The 19,882-nt window shown below is 35.5% G+C and overlaps 1 protein-coding gene across 1 annotated transcript in view; it reads left to right on the top strand.

The window, feature by feature from the left end:
- Nucleotides 1-19,882, top strand: part of GPR149 (G protein-coupled receptor 149) — a 67,522-nt gene that overhangs the window by 3,254 nt on the left and 44,386 nt on the right. The window contains exon 3 of the mRNA XM_084769120.1: nucleotides 5,782-6,233. Coding sequence (XP_084625246.1) covers nucleotides 5,782-6,233 — 452 coding nt within the window. The remainder of the gene's footprint in view (nucleotides 1-5,781; nucleotides 6,234-19,882) is intronic.

The raw sequence follows: 19,882 nt of genomic DNA, 5'->3' as shown, positions 1-19,882 counted from the left end.
AATACTAAATAAAAACAGTTCACTTCAGACCATTTTTGGGTGGTAAATATTAGAAAATATCAAAGTATTTTCTGCAGTCCATACTATAACAAGGTTATTGTTATAAATATTAATAGCTGGCTATTTTCATATATTAATTATATTTAAATTGTAGGTTATCTACATATTTTCCAATTGACAAAAATATTTCTGTTGTTAAAAATATAATTTACTGTGTAATAGATGACAAATTCATTTGTGTCTTTAAAATAACTGTATAGCATAATAAATTATGTGTTCCTAGAAATTAATAACTAGAGCAATAACAACAGAGACAACTAAGAGTAAACTAAATATAAAATTTATAAAGGTATTAATGGGAAGAAATCATTTATAACTCGGTTCTTACAGTCTGACAAATGTTACTACTGTGTTATTACATTAGTGCAGTGATTATGTCTTGTAAAACTTAAAATTCTGAACAAGGTAAGCTCGTGCTAGCAGAAATGAAGTTTCAGTGAAGTAGGGTAGGCAACATATTTTAAGACTGAGAAGCACCCATATCAGCTTCTGCCAAACCAGCTAATGCCAAACCACTGTTACCAGGCACTCAATGAAATAACCATGAAACCAGTGCAACGTCCACACTACACATGCTAGAAGTGTGCATAGACAGTGCAGCAGAGCCAATCACCTCATTAACACCACTCTGGGTAGGAAAACAAACCTTTCAAAATCAAATGAACACTCTCCCCTTGAATTGCCATTGCTTTTGTTAACATTTATTTTAAAGTTATTTTAAAAATGAAGTTAGCTTTGAAGGTGTAATGTTTTTTTTTCTTCTTTTCATGCATTTGAGGTGAATGGGTGTATGTGTACATGGTCACGTGTGTTTGCGGGTACATGTGCACAGGTAATGTGCTTGTGAAAGCCCAAGGTTAATATCCTTGATTTCTCTCAACTTTTTTCTTTTTCATTTTTCTATTATTATTATTGTTGTTGTTGTTATTATTATTATTTTTTTTTTCTTGCAACCCAAGACTACAACTAGTATTGGTCAGATTGATCCCCTGTCTCCACAGCCAGATAAAACTTCACAGACCCGGCATTTGTGCTTGGTGTGGTTCCTGGGCTTCTGAACTCTGGTCCTCTTGTTGTGTGGCAAGGGCGGTAACTGTTGAGCCATTTCCCTGTCCCTGAAGGCTGCTGCTTTCTTTTACTTCTTCTACTACTTCCTCTTCTTCCTTTTTTCTCCTCCTCCTCCTCTTCTTCCTCCTCTTCCTTCTCCTCCTCCTCCTTCTTCTTCTTCTAAAACTGTGGCATTAAAAACAAAATGTTGCTAGCGAAATCCTTATTTAGACACTTACAGGTCAAATAGCTCCATTCTCTTTGACAATCTAAACCTTGCCAACAGGAATACAGTAAAGATGTGTGCTGTGGCAGGCCACGCCACCACTGGGTTTCCATTGCTGGGTGTTCTGTACCCCTCCAGGTGGCTTAGCCTGAAGCTGGTCCTGTGTTTGCTAGATATATGATCTCACTAGGAGTTCCATATTTAGTTGTTCGTTCTTAACAAAGGAAACATCTCTCCTATTTATATTCTTTACGATTGAACTCCAGAATCAAGGAAGGGAAATATTTTGTGTATTAATCCATGCAGCCTAAAGGCCATCCTTCAATATAGAGGATGTAAGTATATGTCTCAGTTTTACTAAGTGGTGACAAAAAGACAAGCACCCAGAAAATAATCTGCAGAAACAAAAATCTGCATCTGTTTTGGATAGGAGTTTATGTATTATCTCAAAACAAAATTTTGTGTCTAAATTTTAACACAGAAATTTCACATATAGTGTGCATATGGTTTTCAGACTCACACTTTTTGATTGACATGATGTTTTCATGTTTGGCTAAACAAACAGCTAAAAATCAGAAATTCTCTTTTAAAGTTATAATTTCAGTTTATTTCTTCACAAAATCAGAGTACCTGGTGATATATATGAAAATGATCTATTTTATAAGCCAGTGCAATCATTATAAATTATAATTGGCAAGAGATAACTGATATATGCTTGATTCAGAGGGCAAAAGAGGTCAGAAGACAAGTCTATGGAGTTTGTTCCTTCCTTCCATCTTTACATGGCTTCCAAGAATCAGAGTGCTTTTACACACTGAGTCATCTTGCTTGTGACCTTCTATTCAGAAATCTTTAAAAGCAACTCAGCTACTTTTTTTAAATTCATAAAAAAAAATATGGAGGCCAGAAAGTCTAAAAATTTCAAAGGAATAACGTTATGAAGAAATTCCTCTTGAGTCCTATTCCGTTCACCTGTTATCACTGAGCCAGTGCAGTGATGCACTAATGCAAACACTCCTATCATCTCCAGAACCATTTCTACATATTGCCCCACCCACTCACAATCACCTGTCAAGGAAATGGCTGTTTGTAACCCTGTGCTGCATGCTGAATAAGGGACAGAAGCCCTCAGTTAATGACCTCTGAGCTAGGTTTGGGTCAAAAAAAAATGTTTTTTAAATACAATATTTTTATTAATTCTTTGAGAATCTTATACAATGCATTTTTATATTTCTCCACTCATCCCTCTAATGCCTTCTACAGCTACTCTGACCTCCATAACCTCTCCTCACTTCATACCCTCTTTTCTTAAATAACCCACTGAATCCAAGTTGTGCTACCTATAAGCTCCTAAGTGTAGGGCCATGCAATGGATCATGGGTAACCTACTAGGCACCTTATCCTTAAGGAAAACTAATTCTCTCTCTCTCTCTCTCTCTCTCTCTCTCTCTCTCTCTCTCTCTCTCTCTCTCTTTCTCCCTGAGAAGTCATAGACTTGAAGCATGAATTTTGATCCATTTTTGATAGTTTTTAATAAAACAATTAAGTGCCAAAATCTTAAGATAATGATATTTTACATCAAATATGTATATCTGGATGAATCTTGAAAAATATGAGTGCTGACAGTGCTGCCTCCCAGAAAGTGGCCAGAACTGAGGACTCTTAATGAGATTTAGGGGCACTCCTATTACCTATATTGCACTAGACTATCGTTATTAGTGTTATCTGTCTGTCTCCTATAGATACTGAACTTTTCTATTTTCTATTCATAATTTTTAAAAAACATAACATTTGTGCTTGAGGAACTTAAAAATGATAGATTTTATCCAACATAATTTTGATTATTAACTGTTTTTCTATAGGGTATGTATGGTGTGTGTGGTGTATGTGTGTGTGTGTATGTGTGTGTGTGTGTGTGTGTGTGTGTGTATTACTCCTGTGTGTATGTGAAGATGTGGGTGTGATGGTCTACGTATGAACATGGAGAGGTCAGAGGTTGATTTCTGATGCCTTTTCTATTACTCTCTATTTTATATTTATACTTAATATTTAAACAACAAACACTTCTTCCACAAATTCATCTCTCCAACCCATTGACCATTGTTTTTAACTCAAACACTGTCAACTGTTCTGTATTATTTTAATCCATGATCTCCATCAGTTACCTCAGCCAGGGATTACCTTTAGTGTTAAGGAAAGTCATTAAAAACAAAAATTAAATAACTATAAAACATTTTCATTGGTTTTAACGAACATACAGACTCTGACCTACAGATGTCATTTGTATGCCTTTCTGCTTCCTTTAGTTTATTTCTTCACCAAGTCTGATCATCAGTAAAGTAATTTCATATAGAAGACAATCACTTGAACTTTTAAATCAGTTATAAATTCAAATCATTTTGTAAAATAAATGACCAAAGGTGACCTTCCTTATTGATCTCAGCTTTCTCTGCAGAAAAGGATGATCAATACTTCTATTATGTAGATCTACCATGAAACAATATTATTCATTAACTTCCTCATGATAACTATGGCAACCTTAGTCTCTTTCTTAAGTGTGATTATTATTATTTTTATTATTATTATTATTATTGATATGCATTGTATACATGTATAAGAGTGTGGAGGTATTAGAATAACTTTTGGGAGATGGTTATCTCCTACTTTAGGAGCAAGGCTTCACCTCAGGTCATCAGACTTGAATGCATCTTTATCTCCTGATTTTTCTCACTGCCTCTGGTTTTCTTTTCACCTCAGACTTCCTTGCTCCTGACCTGAAGCACATTTTCCGATAGCACATTCTGTCCACTCCTTTAAAGATGTTGCATCTTTTCTACTCTCTGTATCTCAGAGTTTCCATATACATCTGACACTACTAGTCAAGTTTTCATCATAATGTCAATATTTAATAACCACTCTTATTTTCTGAGTGCTTCTGGTTTACAAATTTAACACTTTATATCTTTGTTTGAGAAAGGAAACCCATCAATAATTGTGTCATCCTTGTAGTTCCTCAGCTTTCAGTCTTAAAGTAGGTTAAAAGTCATAATTTAATTCTCCTGGACTATATTACTGGATAAGTAAGTAGACCTAGAAATGTCACAGCACAGAGGACACAATCATCTGCTTCTACTTTTCAATTTTCTTTTGATACAAATTTTTCTAGCTTGTGTTCTGCCTCACACACACACACAAAAAAAATGAATGATGTTGATGAATTCTATTTTCCAGAAAGCAGAGCTGAGCAGTAAATCTTTGGTTCCGGGAACATTTCAGCAATAGAACGAGCGTGTGAATGGCACTAGAGTGTGTTCCGAAGTGAATCAAGTTTTATGTATTATTCCCATGAAAACTTTATAGCTTTTCATAATTTTTCCACCAAAGATAGCTAAATGTCTAACTATAAAACACTGAGCTATCAAAGTAAGAAGGTTTTTTTAAAAAAACAAACCATGTTTTAAATGATGTAAAACAAAACATCATATTGCATTTTGACTTCCACTTTGATAGAAATTGATTTGTAATTGGCTGATGCTCACACTAAAAAATTGTATCACTTTCTGCCACACAGTTTTCTAAATTTTTGAGCTGTACCTGCCAATTAATAGTGTTATATTTGGAACACCTACTATTATGACTATTTAAATAATAAATGTAATTAGCGATTATTAAACTTATCTTTAATTAAACAGATAAAAAAATGTATCTCTTCAAAGAATTACACATGCATTCATATTTGTAAACAAATGTATTACAAGTTTATTTGCATGAGCAATGAACATGTTGCTAGATTCTGTAACTCACAAACATAGCCTAAGAATTGACAGTGAAAGGTGGTGAGTTCAAGGCCAGACTGTACTACCTGGAAAATTCAACACCAGCCTTGTCTCCATAGTGACACACTAAAGAAAGAAATTTTTATATTTTTGGAGTGAAGAAGCTATATGGCAGAACATGATCTAATTTTTAACGTGTGCTTTTACATACATAAATGCCAGAAGTACTATTTAAAAAATCCTTTAAGTGATTATATATGCATAACAACTCATAGTTTATTTAGTAATCAATTCTTTAGCACTAGACAATATAATACTTTCCAAAGTAAAGAAATTTATAAAATTGGTGAATGAAGAGAACTAAAATTGAATATATTTGAGAGTTTCCTAATTTATCGTTTTTGGTCATATAAAATTGCCATAAAGACTGAGTCTTTCAGACTGTCTGCTTTTCAAGCCCCTCATCAGGTAAGTGAGAGAAATTAGGTTCAGAGTAATAAAATAAGAGATTTTTGTAAGACATTTGACTTTGCATACATTACAAGAAGTAACTGAATATGTTTTTAACTCAGAGAAATCAAATAAATGTAGTGCCTGTTCATGCTCACTATTTGCATCCAATGTTGCTTATATCTACCATACTAACTGTAGAATTTTATTATTTTCATTCAGTGAAGAGGAAAGGCTTTGAATTCAATATATCGTTCCAACAAAGTTATGGAATTTATAAAATAGCCCATGCAGATTACTATGATGATGATGATGAAAATTCAATATCCTATCACAACCCAAAGAACTACGAGTGTGAAGCTACAAGGGCGCCTCCAGAAGACAACCACAAGGTCTTCAATGCTATCACAGTCGAAATCAGCACCACACCACCGCTGGACAGCACCCCACTGCAGGGCGTCAACAAGTGCACCAATACCGACACCCCAGAGGCCAAACAGGAGCTAAGGGAGGAAAGCGGTGTTTTTTCTGTTAAAACAGAAAGCCATATTAACTGTGGAGAAACCACCTCTTTTGAAGGTCCAGAAAGACGGCTGTCCCATGAGGAGAGTCAGAAACCGGATCTTTCAGACTGGGAGTGGTGCCGGAGCAAGTCAGAACGAACGCCTCGCCAGGTACAGTAAAGGCTCTTCTTGATAAATTAAAAGTAAACACGAAATGTGTGGGGAAAATGATAAGTTTATTGTTTCAGTTAAACAAGTCCAAGGGTGATTTTTGCTGGACTCAGTTCAATACTTGGTTCCACATTATCTCACTTTTACTTCAAGGCCTTTGGAATGATGTTTTTGGTATTTATTCAACTTAGATTTACTGCTTCAGACAAAAGGTACACATTTTGAAGTCAGTAAAATTAGATGGAATATTTGAGATGTATAAGACAGTTTATTTTAACTTCAAATAATCTGTTTAAATTCAGGCTGCAATCAAGCTCCTTTGCCCTTTGTTTAAATAAGTTAACGTGTGTTTTAATGTTTCACACACCACATACAAACAATTTATTTCAGGAAGCATTCTAGTGAGTCATCCTAAGTGGTACCAAATGTCCCATTTCTTAAACAAACAAAAAGGATATGGTTTAATGATTATTTTAAAAACAAAAAGAAAAAAGAGAAGGAAAAAAGTAAGGAATAAAAGAATTTGCATGTGAATATTCTTCCATTCTCTTCCTATTCTGAACTTCTATGAGTGATCAGGGTCGACTTGTTTTTTCAGTGTGATGTTCACATGAGCCTGTTTTTCTGAATCCTCATATTTGATCACATTATCCTTGCTTTTAGGGCTAAAAATTTACTAGGAAGAAGGAGTCTTCCTTCAGGATGATTTTGATAGAAATCCTATCAATTTTCTTAATCTCTTGGATCAAAAGCTGAACTCCAGAAATGTTCTGCTAGGATTAATGCATTTATTGATTAAATGTATCACTTCATAGCACAAGTAAGAATGTGTATTTTTAAGTATGAGTATTATATTTTCCTATTATCATTCTCGTATCATTGTTTAAAAAGTAGGAGAATCCTTACTCTGATATCATTTTTTAAAGTCAATAGAATATTTTTAAAGTATATAAAACATTGGGGAAATATGCACATTGTTTTAGAAGTTAGGAATCTTAGAAAAAGTTAAATATTTCCCACAAATATGGAGACAAAAGTAGAAGTCTCAGAACAAAATGCTCCATATTTTTTATAGCAGTAAGCCTCATCAGCTAACAGAAGACTTCTCATATTTTTCATCATCAGTTTTTGTTTGGGTCATATGAACTTTTTGATTTTCTTGAACATAAAAAGCAGAGATACTTATGATGAAGTGTGTGTGTGTGTGTGTGTGTGCATGTCACTGTGTGTGTGTGTGTGTATGTGTGTGTGTGTGTGTGTGTGTGTGTGTGTGTGTAGAGACAGAGAGCCCATCCATTACTCTATCCTCCAGTTTGACCCTTAAAGATTGTGTTTGTTAGTTAGTTAGTTTTTATTGTCAAATTGATACAAACCAGAGTCACTTGGAAGGAAGGAAACTGAACTGAAAAGTGTTCTGGATTGTGCTGACCTTTAGCCATGTCTGTATGATCATTTTCTTAATTGAGAACCGATGTACTAGAGCCCCACCCACTGTGGGCAACATCACCTAAAAGTAGTAAGTAAGGTAGCTAATCAGGAGCTCAAAGCAAGTATGTGTGCAGCATTCATCCATTGTTTTCACTTTAATTCCACTTGAATTTCTAGCCTGTCTTGTGATGACTGCTACCTGGAGGCTTAAACCAGATAAACCCTTTCCCTTCCAGGATTCTGTCATGGTGGTTATCATGGTGGTTATCAAAACAACAGAAAAACATGCTAGACAAAGCTGTCAAGAATTTTACTCAGTCTTTTTGTTGTCTTATTTGATCACAAATGGGCCTTGCCTATATAATATGGTATTTTTGGTAAGTTTGGCCTTTTTCAGGTAATATGATATTGTATATACTTTTCTGAGACTTTATTTTTTTCATTGGAAATTAAATGATTTATTTTTCCAAATTACAAGTTGTCAGAATATTAAGAATATCTCAAATACTACAATTTACAGCCCTTCATTTATAAATGTTTGCTGTAGAAAGTACAAGTGTCTAACTATACCTAGGAAAAATGAAAGACTGAACTTACTTGCACATACGTATCTATTCCTCCTCACAGCTTTTTTTTTTTAAAGTAAAATGTAAAATGACACATGAAAATAGAAAACTTTGGTCAATCTAAGTATCTTCCAACTGTAACCATTTCCTGATTGTATGCCAACATTTGACATCTGTGATAAGCAAGTACTTCAGAAAAAATTTTCAAAATGATGACAGTGAGAAGGATGACTGGTGGTAAAGAAATCAGGCGGTACAAGGTTAAAACAGGAAAAACTTATAAAGAACCAGGTGACATCAAGGGAAATACAGTCACAGATGGGTTGGTATCCCTTAGGCTCCGCCCCTTCACTGAGGGAAAAAAAAGAGGGGGATATGACAGGGACAGGGAGTGAGAGTGGGAGTGTGGAGAGGAGGAAGGGGGCTAGGGCCAAACTGTCAAATGATAAATAAAAGTTTTTTAAAACTTTAAAGCAGTAAGAAATAATCATGCTGTAGATTCATGTGTTGGAATGACCTTATACTCACAAAATTCTTCACGATTTTCAAGATTAGCATTAGGTAAGTTTATTAAGTATTTTTTAATTTATACACCACTTAAAAGTTTTAAATTCTAAATTTTAAGAAAATACGAGCAGCTCTGGAAGGCTGATCAGAGCTTTCCCTAAGACCAGAACACACTTTTTATAGTTTAAATCTTATTAATAACATCACACAAATGTAGATAGTGACATTTCCGTTTTTAACCATTTCTAAAAACCTTGATAAGCAGTAGCCCATACAGTAATGCACTGAGCTTTAGACGACACTGCAGTTGCTATATGAAGGACTTACCTATTGTTTTTTCCTTTTGTTTAAAGATTTATTTATTATTACTTATGCAATAGTCTGCCTGCATGTGTGCCTACACACCAAAAAAGGGTACCAGATCTTATTATAGATGGTTATGAGTAACCACGTAGTTGCTAGGAATTGAACTCAAGACCTTTGGAAGAACAGCCAGTCAGTGCTCTTAACTTCTGAGCCATCTCTCCAGCCCCCCTATTGATTTTGTATAGCTGTACTATGAAACATTTAGACTTAGATTATCTATTGATATCTAAGGGTTACATGTCAATTGATATATAACTGTCAATACTAAATGCCAGTTGATATTTAATTGTCTGTTGTTGGAATTTTTAGAACAGCAGATTTGCTTTTAAATTATTTCATGATCTTCAGGTTTCCCTTATGATGTGTTTAATTTAATCAAATTTAATTTAATTTGTTAATCTCACTGTTAGAGACTATGCTAGTAAATGATTTTTTAATGTATTTTGTTAGAACTCCAAAACATAATAGGATAAATTTATATTTTAAATATAGTTATTATAAACCACAAACTGAGGATATTTGTAAGACTGAAATTAATGTTAAACCTGCGTGGAAAATTGCTTCTTTTTGGACTTCTCCTATGTAAATCCTATGTGGGTCACTATTAATGTGTTTGGAGATAATCATTCAGTTAGAAAGTTTAAATATAGCATTACTTTGTTTCTGAACAAAATTATAACTTGTCCAAACCTAAAATTCAACCAATTACGAATTGTGAAAATTGAAGGTGAAATCATTTAGCAGCTTGTGTGTCATCTACCTAAATACTAAGCTGACAAAATTACCCATGATGCCACTTTTCTTTTGTTCTGTTTTTTTAAAAGATTTTTTGCATATGGACTTTATTTATTTATAATAACTACATACAGTAATAACAGTTATGAAACAATTAGGAAAGCTATATGTAAAAGTTACATTCAGAATGTTTAGCTCAAATTTATTTGGCAACCTTGAAGAAAGTACTATCTATCCTATTTAGGCGAGTCTAAAGCTTTATGCCTACATCACTCTCTATCATATCTTGTATTTATCAACTTAAAAAAACAACTTTCTAGACATTAAAATTTTTTTCTTAAATCCTAACCAATTTAAACCTAACTGAAATTATAACTATATATATGTATATATAGCTATAACTTCAATACCATCAGAGACTTGAGAATGAATAAAATAATTACTTAGGTAGGAAGCACAGGCAAGCAGCTTCCAAAACTAAGAGACAGTTTACAGCCTGGTCCGTCACCCATTTTGCCCCTATAATGTTGGAGCATCATCTTCTGCCATCTGGCCAGTATATCTGGCAGACAAAATTGAGAAACAGGAAATATGAAGGACTTGCATACCCTGTCATGGCATGGCTTGGCAGTCAACTTAGCCTACATCAAAATCTTGTCCATTTTGGACAGCATATTGTCTGTAGAGAGAGCTGGGACACTTTTTGCCCAGTGTTTAGCTTATCATTAATGAAGCTGTCTCTGAAAGGAGATTTTATGATGCTCATCTCTTTGTTGAGGTAGGCTGGGGGACTTCTCAGGATCTGACATGTCTCAAGTCAAAAAGGCCTTAAATTAATAAAAATATCTTTAAATACTGTGTTCTATAGGTCTCTGAAGTTATTAAGTACCATCCACCTATCTATTTATCTATCTATCAATCATCTATCTACCTACATTTATATTTACATAGTGTATAATCATATCTATTTGTCATCTATCATATATGTGAATAGTCAAACATTACTTGTTTCTAGATATTTGCTATTTGTTCAACCTAGGATGTATGTGTATTTCTTTGATCAACGAGACTAGTATCTGACATGACCATGAGTCTGATGTATTAACCTTTAACTTGTAGAAGTTAATTATCCCAAACAGTTTGTAAAAGCACCTTATAATAGGACTGGAAATAAACCTTACATTTGTAAATGAATTGTATAGGCACAATGCCTTGCATCAGAGTAGAAACATATATATATGTGCGTACATCAAAAACAACCTTCACTTTGAATCAATATATAAAAATCTATACCCTTGTATCAAATATAACCTTAATTCTGTATCAATATGCATCATTCTATAACAATGAATTTAAAAATATTTGATAATGACAATAGTTTTATAGTTGAAGAACATATTCAATAACCTATTGGTTTCTATTATTTCCACATATTCTCTTTATGGTATTCCTATAGCCCCCTTTTCTTTTTATTATATTGATGATTTAATTTTTTTCACCTCACTTCCTGATCTCAGCCCCTTCCCCTTCTCCTTCCAGTCCAGCTCTCCCACTCTCTTCCCTGTTCCCTCGCTCTCCTTCTCCTCACTCAGAAAAGAGTCCCCCCCCCTCCCCATGCTCCACCTTCTGTTACAACCCACCCAAGGAGATCAAGTCCCATCAGAGCCAAGTGAATCCTTTTCCACTTAAGCCAAACAAGGCAGCCCAGCCAGAGGAAAGTGATCCAAAAGCAGGCAACAGAGTCTATGTCAGAGACAGCCCCTACTCCACTTGCTATGGGACCTACATGAAGACCAGTCTGCCCATCAGTTACATATGTGTCGGGGCCTACTTCTATTTCATGCATGCTCTTTGGTTGGTGCATCATTCTCTGCAAGCACCCTTGGGTCCAGGTTAATTGCCTCTGTTGGTCTTCTTGTGGTGTTTTTGTTCCTCTAGGTCCTTCTGTCCTTCCCCCAACTCTTGCACAAGAGTCCTCGAACTCCACCTGATGTTTGCCTGTGGGTCTCAGCATCTGTTTGGATTTGCTGCTGGGAAGAAGCCTCTCAAGACAGTTAAGCTAGGATCCTGTCTGTAAGGACAGCAGAGCATCATTAATAGTGGTCAGGGGCAGGATTTCTCCTTTGAGTGAGTCTCAGGCCAGGCCAGTCATTGGTTGATCTCAATCTCTGCTCCATTTTTATCCCTGCACATCTTGTAGGTAGGGTAACTTCAGGGTCGAAGGTTTTGTAGGTGGGCTGTTGTCCCCTTCCTTCCACTGAAAGTCCTGACTGGCTAGGAGGTTACTACTTCAGCCTCCATGCCCCTGCTGATATGAATCTCAGCTAGAGTCATCTCCACATCCTCTTAGGAGTCTATCAGGTTGCAGGTCTCCAGCTGGCCCCAGAAATGTCTCTGACCCTTGGTTTCCCTTTACTCTCCCAGCTCTCTTGCCTCCCACCCCTGCTCTCTCCATATCTGATCCTCACCCCCATTCCCTTCAACATACCCTCTCCCACACTGTTCCCCCTTTTCATCCACTTCTGATGTCTATTCTGAGAGGGAGTCAAGCAAGCTCCTTTAGGCCCTCTTGTTATTTAGCTTCTTTGGGACTGTGAATTGCCCTATGGTTATCCTTACCTATATGGTTAGGATCCACTTATAAGTGAATATATACCATGTGTGTCTTTCTGGGTCTGGGTTACCTGACTCAGGATGATCTTTTCTAGTTCTATCCATCACTGTGCAAATTTCATCATGTCCTTGTTTTTAATAGCTGAGGAGTAGTCCATTGTGTAAATGTACCACAGTTTGTTTCTGGCTATCATGGATAATGCTGCTATGAACATAGATGACCAATTTTCCTTGTTGTATGGTCGAGCATCTTTTGGATATATGTCTAGGAGTGCTTTAGCTGGGTCTTGAGGTAGAACTGTTCCTAATTTTCTGAGAAAACACTAGATTGATGTCCACAGTGTTATTCAAGTTTGCTCTCCCACCAGCAATGGACAAGTGTTGTTCTTTCTCCACATCCTTGCCAGCATGTGCATTTGAGTTTTTGATCTTAGCCATTCTGACAGGTGTAGAAAGGAACTCCAGAGTCATTTTGATTTTCATTTTCCTGATGACTAAAATGGTAAGCATTTTGTTAAGTGCTTCTTGGCCATTCAAGATTTCTCTGTTGAGAATTCTTAGCTTTGTATCCCCTTTTTAAATTAAATTATTTGGTTTGTTGGTGTTTAATTTCTTGAGTTCTTTATATATTTTGGATATGTATTCTGTCAGATGTAGGGTTTGTGAAGATCTTTTCTCAGTCTCTAGGCTGCCATTTTGTTTTATTGACAATGTCCTTTGCCTTACATAAGCTTCTCAATTTCCTGAGGTCACATTTATTAACTGTTGACCTTAGAGGCTGAGCTGTTGTTGTTCTGTGTGCCAATGAGTTCAAAGCTTTTCCATACCTTCTCTTCCAGTAAATTTAGTGTATCTGGTTTTATGTTGAGGTCTTTGATCCAACTGGATTTGAGTTTTGTACAGGGTGACAAATATGGATCTGTTTGCATTTTTCTACATGTAGGCATCCAGTTAGGCCAGCACCATTATTTGAAGATGCTTTCTTTTTTCCATTATATGGTTTTGTCTCCTTTGTCAGCACATATCTGTAGGTGTATGGGATATTTCTGGGTCTTTGATGTGATTTCATTGATCAACCTGTCTGTTTCTATGCCAGTACCATGCAGTTTTTAATACTATTGCTCTGTAGTACAGCTTGAAATCAGAGGTGGTGGTATCTCCAGAAATTCTTATAATATAAAGGATTGTTTTAGCTATTCCAGGTTTGTTATTTTCCATATAAAAGTGAGGATTGCTTTTTTAAGCTCTGTAAAGAATTGTGTTGGAATTTTGTGGGAACTGCCTTGAATCTGTAGATTACTTTTGATAAAATGGCTATTTTTACTATGTTAATCCTACTTATCCATGAGCAAGGGAGAGCTTTCCATCTTCTGATATATTTTTCAATTTTTTTCTGCATAGAGTTGAAGTTTTGTCGTACAAGTCTTTTCACCATCTTGGTTAGTATTACACCAAGATATTTTGTTATTTGTGGCTATTGTGAAGGATGTTGTTTCCTTGATTTCTTTCTCAGCCCATTTATCATTTGTATAAAGGCCAGCTACTGATTTTTTAGTTAGTTTTGTATCCAGCCATTTTGCTGAAGGTATATATCAGCTATAGGAGTTCTCTGGTAGATTTCTAGAGGTCACTTATATATACTATCAATCATAGCATCTGCAAATAGAGATACTTTGACTTCTTTTCTAATTTGTATCCTTTGATCTCATTTTATTGTCTTACTACACTAGCTAGAACTTCAAGTACTATATTGAATAGCTACAGAGAGAATGGGCAGCCTTGTTTTGTCCTTGTTTTAGTGGAATGGCTTTAAATTTCTCTCCATTTAATTTGATGCTGGCTATTGATTTGCTACATATAGCCTTTATTATGTTTAGGTATGAGCCTTATATTTCTTATCTCTCCAAGACTTTTATCATGAAGTGGTGTTGGATTTTGTCAAGGCCTTTTCAGCATCTAATGAGATGATCATGTGGATTTTTTTTCTTTCAGTTTGTTTATATAGTGGATTACAATGATGGATTTTTATATGTTGAACCATCCTTGCATCTCTGGGATGAAGCCAACTTTATCATGATGGGTGATGTTTTTAATGTGTTGTTGTATTTGCTTTGTGAGTTTTTTACTGAGTATTTTTACATCAATGTTCATGACAAATATTGTTCTGATATTTTCTTTCTTAATTGACACTTTATGTGATTTAGGTATCAAGGTGATTGTGGATTCTTAGAATGAGTTCATCAATGTTCCTTCAGTTTCTATTTAATGGAATAGTTTGAAGAGTGTTGGTATTAGCTCTTCTTTGAGAGTATGGTAAGATTCTGCACTGAACATCTAGCCCTGGGATTTTTTTTTTTTTTTGGTTGGGAGATTTTTAATGACGCTTCTCATTCCTTAAGGGTTATAAGACTATTTAGATTGTTAGCCTGGTCTTGCTTTTACTTTGGTAAGTGAAATCTATCAAGAAGATTTCACATTTCATTTAGGTCTTCCAATTTTATAGAGTGTAGGCTTTTGAAATGAGATCTAATGATTCTTTGGATCTCCTCACTCTGTTGTTATTTCTGATTTTGTTAATTTGGATACTGTTTCTCTGCCTTTTAGTGAGTTTGGCTAAGCGTTTATCTATTTTGTTGATTTTCTCAAAGAGCCAGCTTTTAGTTTTGATGATTCTTTGTATTGTTCTCTTTGTTTCTAAGTTACTAATTTCAGCACTGAGTTTGATTATTTCCTGCAGTCTACTCCAATTAATTCACCTTTTAAGCCAGAAATCTGTCAATATTCTCTAAAGAACCAATTGCTGATGGAAACACTGATGGCTATGTACAGACAACAGCCAGTCATGGTTTAACTCCCACCTCTTTGTTAAATGTCTGCCTCTCCCTTGACCTCAAATGACCCAAAACTCCCAAAATATTTTTTAAAAAATTTATTGTGAACTAATTTTGAACTTTAAAAACATCTATATAAATAGAATAAAAAGCTTCACTATATTCTTCAACTAGCTTCCATTATTGTTAACACATTGTAAAAATAGCAATATCATTACTAAATGTTGGCAGCCAATCTCACATGAATTTTTCCACTTGTGCTTTGGGTGGCTCTTTTGAACCAGTATCTGATCTTTGATCACATACTGCATTTGTTGTCAATGTCTCCTGTAGTGTCCTGAGTCTTTCAGGATTTGACACTTATGAAAAATATTGTCCAGCTAGCTTTCTTTTGTATTTTATAATACTCTTCATGATTTCTGTTTTCTATTAATTAAGTCAAGATCACACATGTTGAGCAAAACTACTATTTGTTTCCCATCCAGTCATATGATGTCAAAAGGTACATGTCTTAGTGTCTTAGATGCCCATGTAAAAATATTGATCACCTTGTGAACGTGGTGACTGCCATATTTCTCCGTGTTAAGTTGTTGTTTTTCCTTTGCATTTGTATCTTGCAGAGTTGCTTTCAAAGGTTATGCCAGTGTTCAGTTTCATATACTCTTACCCACTAGTTTTGCATTCACTGCTGAATGTCCTTGCAACTAGTGATAGTTATGTCATACTTCTATGAACACAATTTCTACTTTAGCAATTATTAAAATTCTACTGCAAAGAAAACCTATGATTTGGCCTTTGTTTACGCATTTATTTACATTAACATTGGTTCATAAGTATGTGTTTTAATCTATAGTATATAAATCATATTATCACTATCTTATTTTCCTATTACTGTAGACTTGGCCACTAGGAACTGTTTGATGTTGGTTTCTAGATCCATTCAACAAACCATGATAATCAGCCTAACATTTCCTTATTTTTGGGCAACATGAAATAAAGTCATCTTTATTGTGCCTTGACCCCACCCTTGAACTGACCATTTTCCAAGGAACTTAGGTATATTTCATTAAAATATGGTATTTAGAAACAGAAATTTGGAAGGTGTTTATTGGTAGTGATGTACTGTGCTTCTAAATGCAATGATGGTATCAGTATTGGAAATACATTTGTACATGCTGCGTACACACCTGAATTTCTAATAATCTCACTATCCTAACAATGTGATGCTAAGTACTTCTGCTGACATTTCCAATTAAATCCCATGTGAACCTTCCAGTGTCTCCCTTTTCTTGTTTATAGTTTCTTTTTCTGATAGTGTGAGAACTAGCTTTTATTCACAAATATACTTAATTATCTCTTAATACTGCTACCTAAATGATTTCATAATCACTACCTCACAACCCTGGATAAAATCAGCAGCAATAACTGACAATAGCATAGTTTGCAGTTCTCTTTAAGTGTAGGTTGTTGTTTATGGCCTTCATTTAGGTTTTTAAATTTTTCTTCTCTAATGCCTTTGTTTGTTTTATCCTATTTCATTTTTATTTTGGTTATTAATGTGGATGTGGGACATTATCAAATTTTCAAAAGAGCTCTATCAAGCAAGAAGACTTATTCCTTCTTCCCTGGCTCCATTTTCCCATCCTTTCTACCCTGTTTTGATCTACCTATATATGTAAGATGCCATGCAATTTAAGCTGCCCATATTTCTCTTTGTAAAAGTGGGAAGAGACATATGTTTCTGTCTTCATTGTCCTTTCTTACATAAATATGTTCTTGTGCTTCCTTTGAAATCTAATTGTTTAAATTACATTTTATTACAATAAAATAATGTTTTCTTGGCTAGTTTTGTGCCAACTTGACATTAGCTAGTGATGATTGATATTTGGAAACCACAGATGAGATACTACCTCCATAACATTGGCCTGTAGGCAAGTCTGTGAGGTTATTTGTCTTGATTAATGCTTGGCTTGAGAGGGCCTATTCCACAGGGCATGGTGCTGACTCTGAACACATGGTCTAGGGTGCTATAAGAAATCAGACTGAAAGAAACACAAGAAGCAAGGTAGTAATCAGCACTTCTCCATGGTTTCTGTACCAACATCTACTCCTGGTCCCTGCCTTGCTTGAGTTCCTGCCTTAACTTCCCTCAATAATGGACTATTACCTGGAAATCTGAGCAAAATAAACCCTTTCTTGCCCAGGTTGTTTTCTATCATGGTGTTTTATTGCAGTAATAGAAACACTAAGACATAATGTATCTAAGAACTCACTTCAAATCTATTCATCCATGCCTGCACGCTACTTCATGGTTATGGCATGAATAGCCATGCCTGGGTTTTTGTGTAAGCTTTGTGGATTCAAATTCATGTCCTCTTGTATCCTCCCATTCCTCCCTCCCTGCTTCCACCCCTCCCTCCCATTTTCCCCTTATTCCCCTAACCTATGACTGTGACTGAGAGGGACCTCCTCCCCCTGTATATGCTCATAGGGTATCAAGTCTTTTCTTGGTAGCCTGCTGTCCTTCCTCTGAGTGCCACCAGGCATTCCCATCAAGAGGACGTGGTCAAATATGGGGCACCAGAGTTCATGTGAAAGTCAGACCCCATTCTCCACTCAACTGTGAAGAACGTCCTGTCCATTGGCTAGGTCTGGGTAGGGGTTCGAAGTTTACTGCATGCATTGTCCTTAGCTGGTGCCATAGTTTGAGCAGGACCCCTGGGCCCAGATCTGCTCATCATAATGTTCTTCTTGTAGGTTTCTAGGACCCTCTGGATACAAGGGATGGGATAACAATTGAGATGTAATATGAATATATTAATAAAATATATTTTAAAAAACAAATTCATGTCCTCGTGCTTGCAGGGAAAGGTCACTTAACCACTGAGCCATCTTTCCATTTCTTAAACCTGTTTATTATAAAGCTAATCATTCCTTTGATTGCTTCTAGATGTTGATTCATGGGTAGGAATGCAATTTAAATCATGGTCATCCACATTTTCTTCTAGTACATGTATCCTGTGGCCTCTGGCATATGAATCTCCATTCCCTTTTGAGTTTATTTTTGTACATGGTGAAAGATAGGTATATAATTTTCTCTTTTATCCAAATGACTGGTTTTCACTCATTTGACAGCATAATTTATTTATGAGTCCAACATTGTCCATAGTGAATTAAAATATCATTTTGTACAGTATTTCCTCATTAACTTGATCTGTCTCCGACTCTTCATTTTGTCCCTCTGTTCATGTTCTCTGACATTTTACTATTTTAATTAGAGATACTGCTGAGCTGTAATGTCTGCTAAGGCTGGTCCCTTAGAAGATTTTACTTTCCTTTTCAGTCTTTTTTTTTCTTTATCTTTGCATATTTAGTTTTCTTTATAATAAATTTAATGTAAACTTCTCTAGCTTCCTGAAAAGCATCATCAAGGTTGTGCTAAAGCATAAATATTCCAAAGAGAATAGGTATCATTTCATTCCATGTTGTCCTAACTGAAGCAGGAGGCATTTTTCTGTCCTGCTCTGACTATCTCTTTACCTTAAGGATTTTAAAGTTCTGTTCCTATAAGTTGTACATGTTTTTGTTAAGGTTATTTAAGAGTATTCATGTTCTTTGTTTCCATTTAAAAATCCAATTTTAAAAATCCCCCATACCTAATCTAGAAAGTATGACTTAAATGAACAGACTCTTTGGAGCATCTGTATTCTAAAACGCTTTGTATGCTTTCAAATAACCTGTATCTATAATATATAATTTATAAAGAACACAAATAAACCAGCAAAAATGCAGCAAACAAATCAATAAATTTTGATCAAAAGCTATTAAATGGCACTTAATGTAGGAGGAAATGAAACTGGTCACACATGTAAAAGTCAATCATATCATTAACGATCATAAGGCATAATTGGAACAGTAATAAAAAGCTACTGCAGACCCCCAGAGTGGTGAAAATTAAACAGTATGAAGATAGTGTGGCAAAGTAAAGACTCATATAAACTACAGTTGGGGCTGTGTTGATAGTTTCTTCGTTAAGAGCACTTGCTACTCTTTCAAAGGACCAGAGTTCAGTTCTTAGCAGCCACATGAGGCAGCTCACAACTGCTTGCGATTCCAGGACCAGGGGATATGACACTCTCTTCTGGCCTCCAAGAGCACCTAAGTTCACATATGCACATACCCTCCTCATAGATACACACACACACACACACACACACACACACACACACACACACACGCGCACACACACACACAGAGAGAGAGAGAGAGAGAGAGAGAGAGAGAGAGAGAGAGGCATGCACACACACAGCTTAAAGTAATAAAAGTGAATGTTAAAAAAGACGAACTCCTAATGAGAAAAATTCTTTAACCCCTTTGAGAAAAGAGGTTGGTAATATGTCCAAAAACAAATGAGAGAAACCCATGTCTCATATTTGAGCAGCTACTCTCCCCTATATAGCTTAGGAGTGGGCTGTCTCCTATAGCTACCAAGCACACGTGGCTTTTAAAATATGAATTTATGTTTTAAATTTTATATCTATTTCTTCAGTTACACCAGCTACAACTCAGTTCACCAATCAAATATGGCTGGTGGCTGCAAGGT

The sequence above is a fragment of the Acomys minous genome (assembly GCF_964271855.1).
Source record: "Acomys minous genome assembly, chromosome: 19".
Taxonomy (NCBI): Eukaryota; Metazoa; Chordata; class Mammalia; order Rodentia; family Muridae; genus Acomys; species Acomys minous.
Note: the sequence above shows the minus strand (reverse complement) of the source record. Positions and strands in the feature narration are given on the sequence as shown.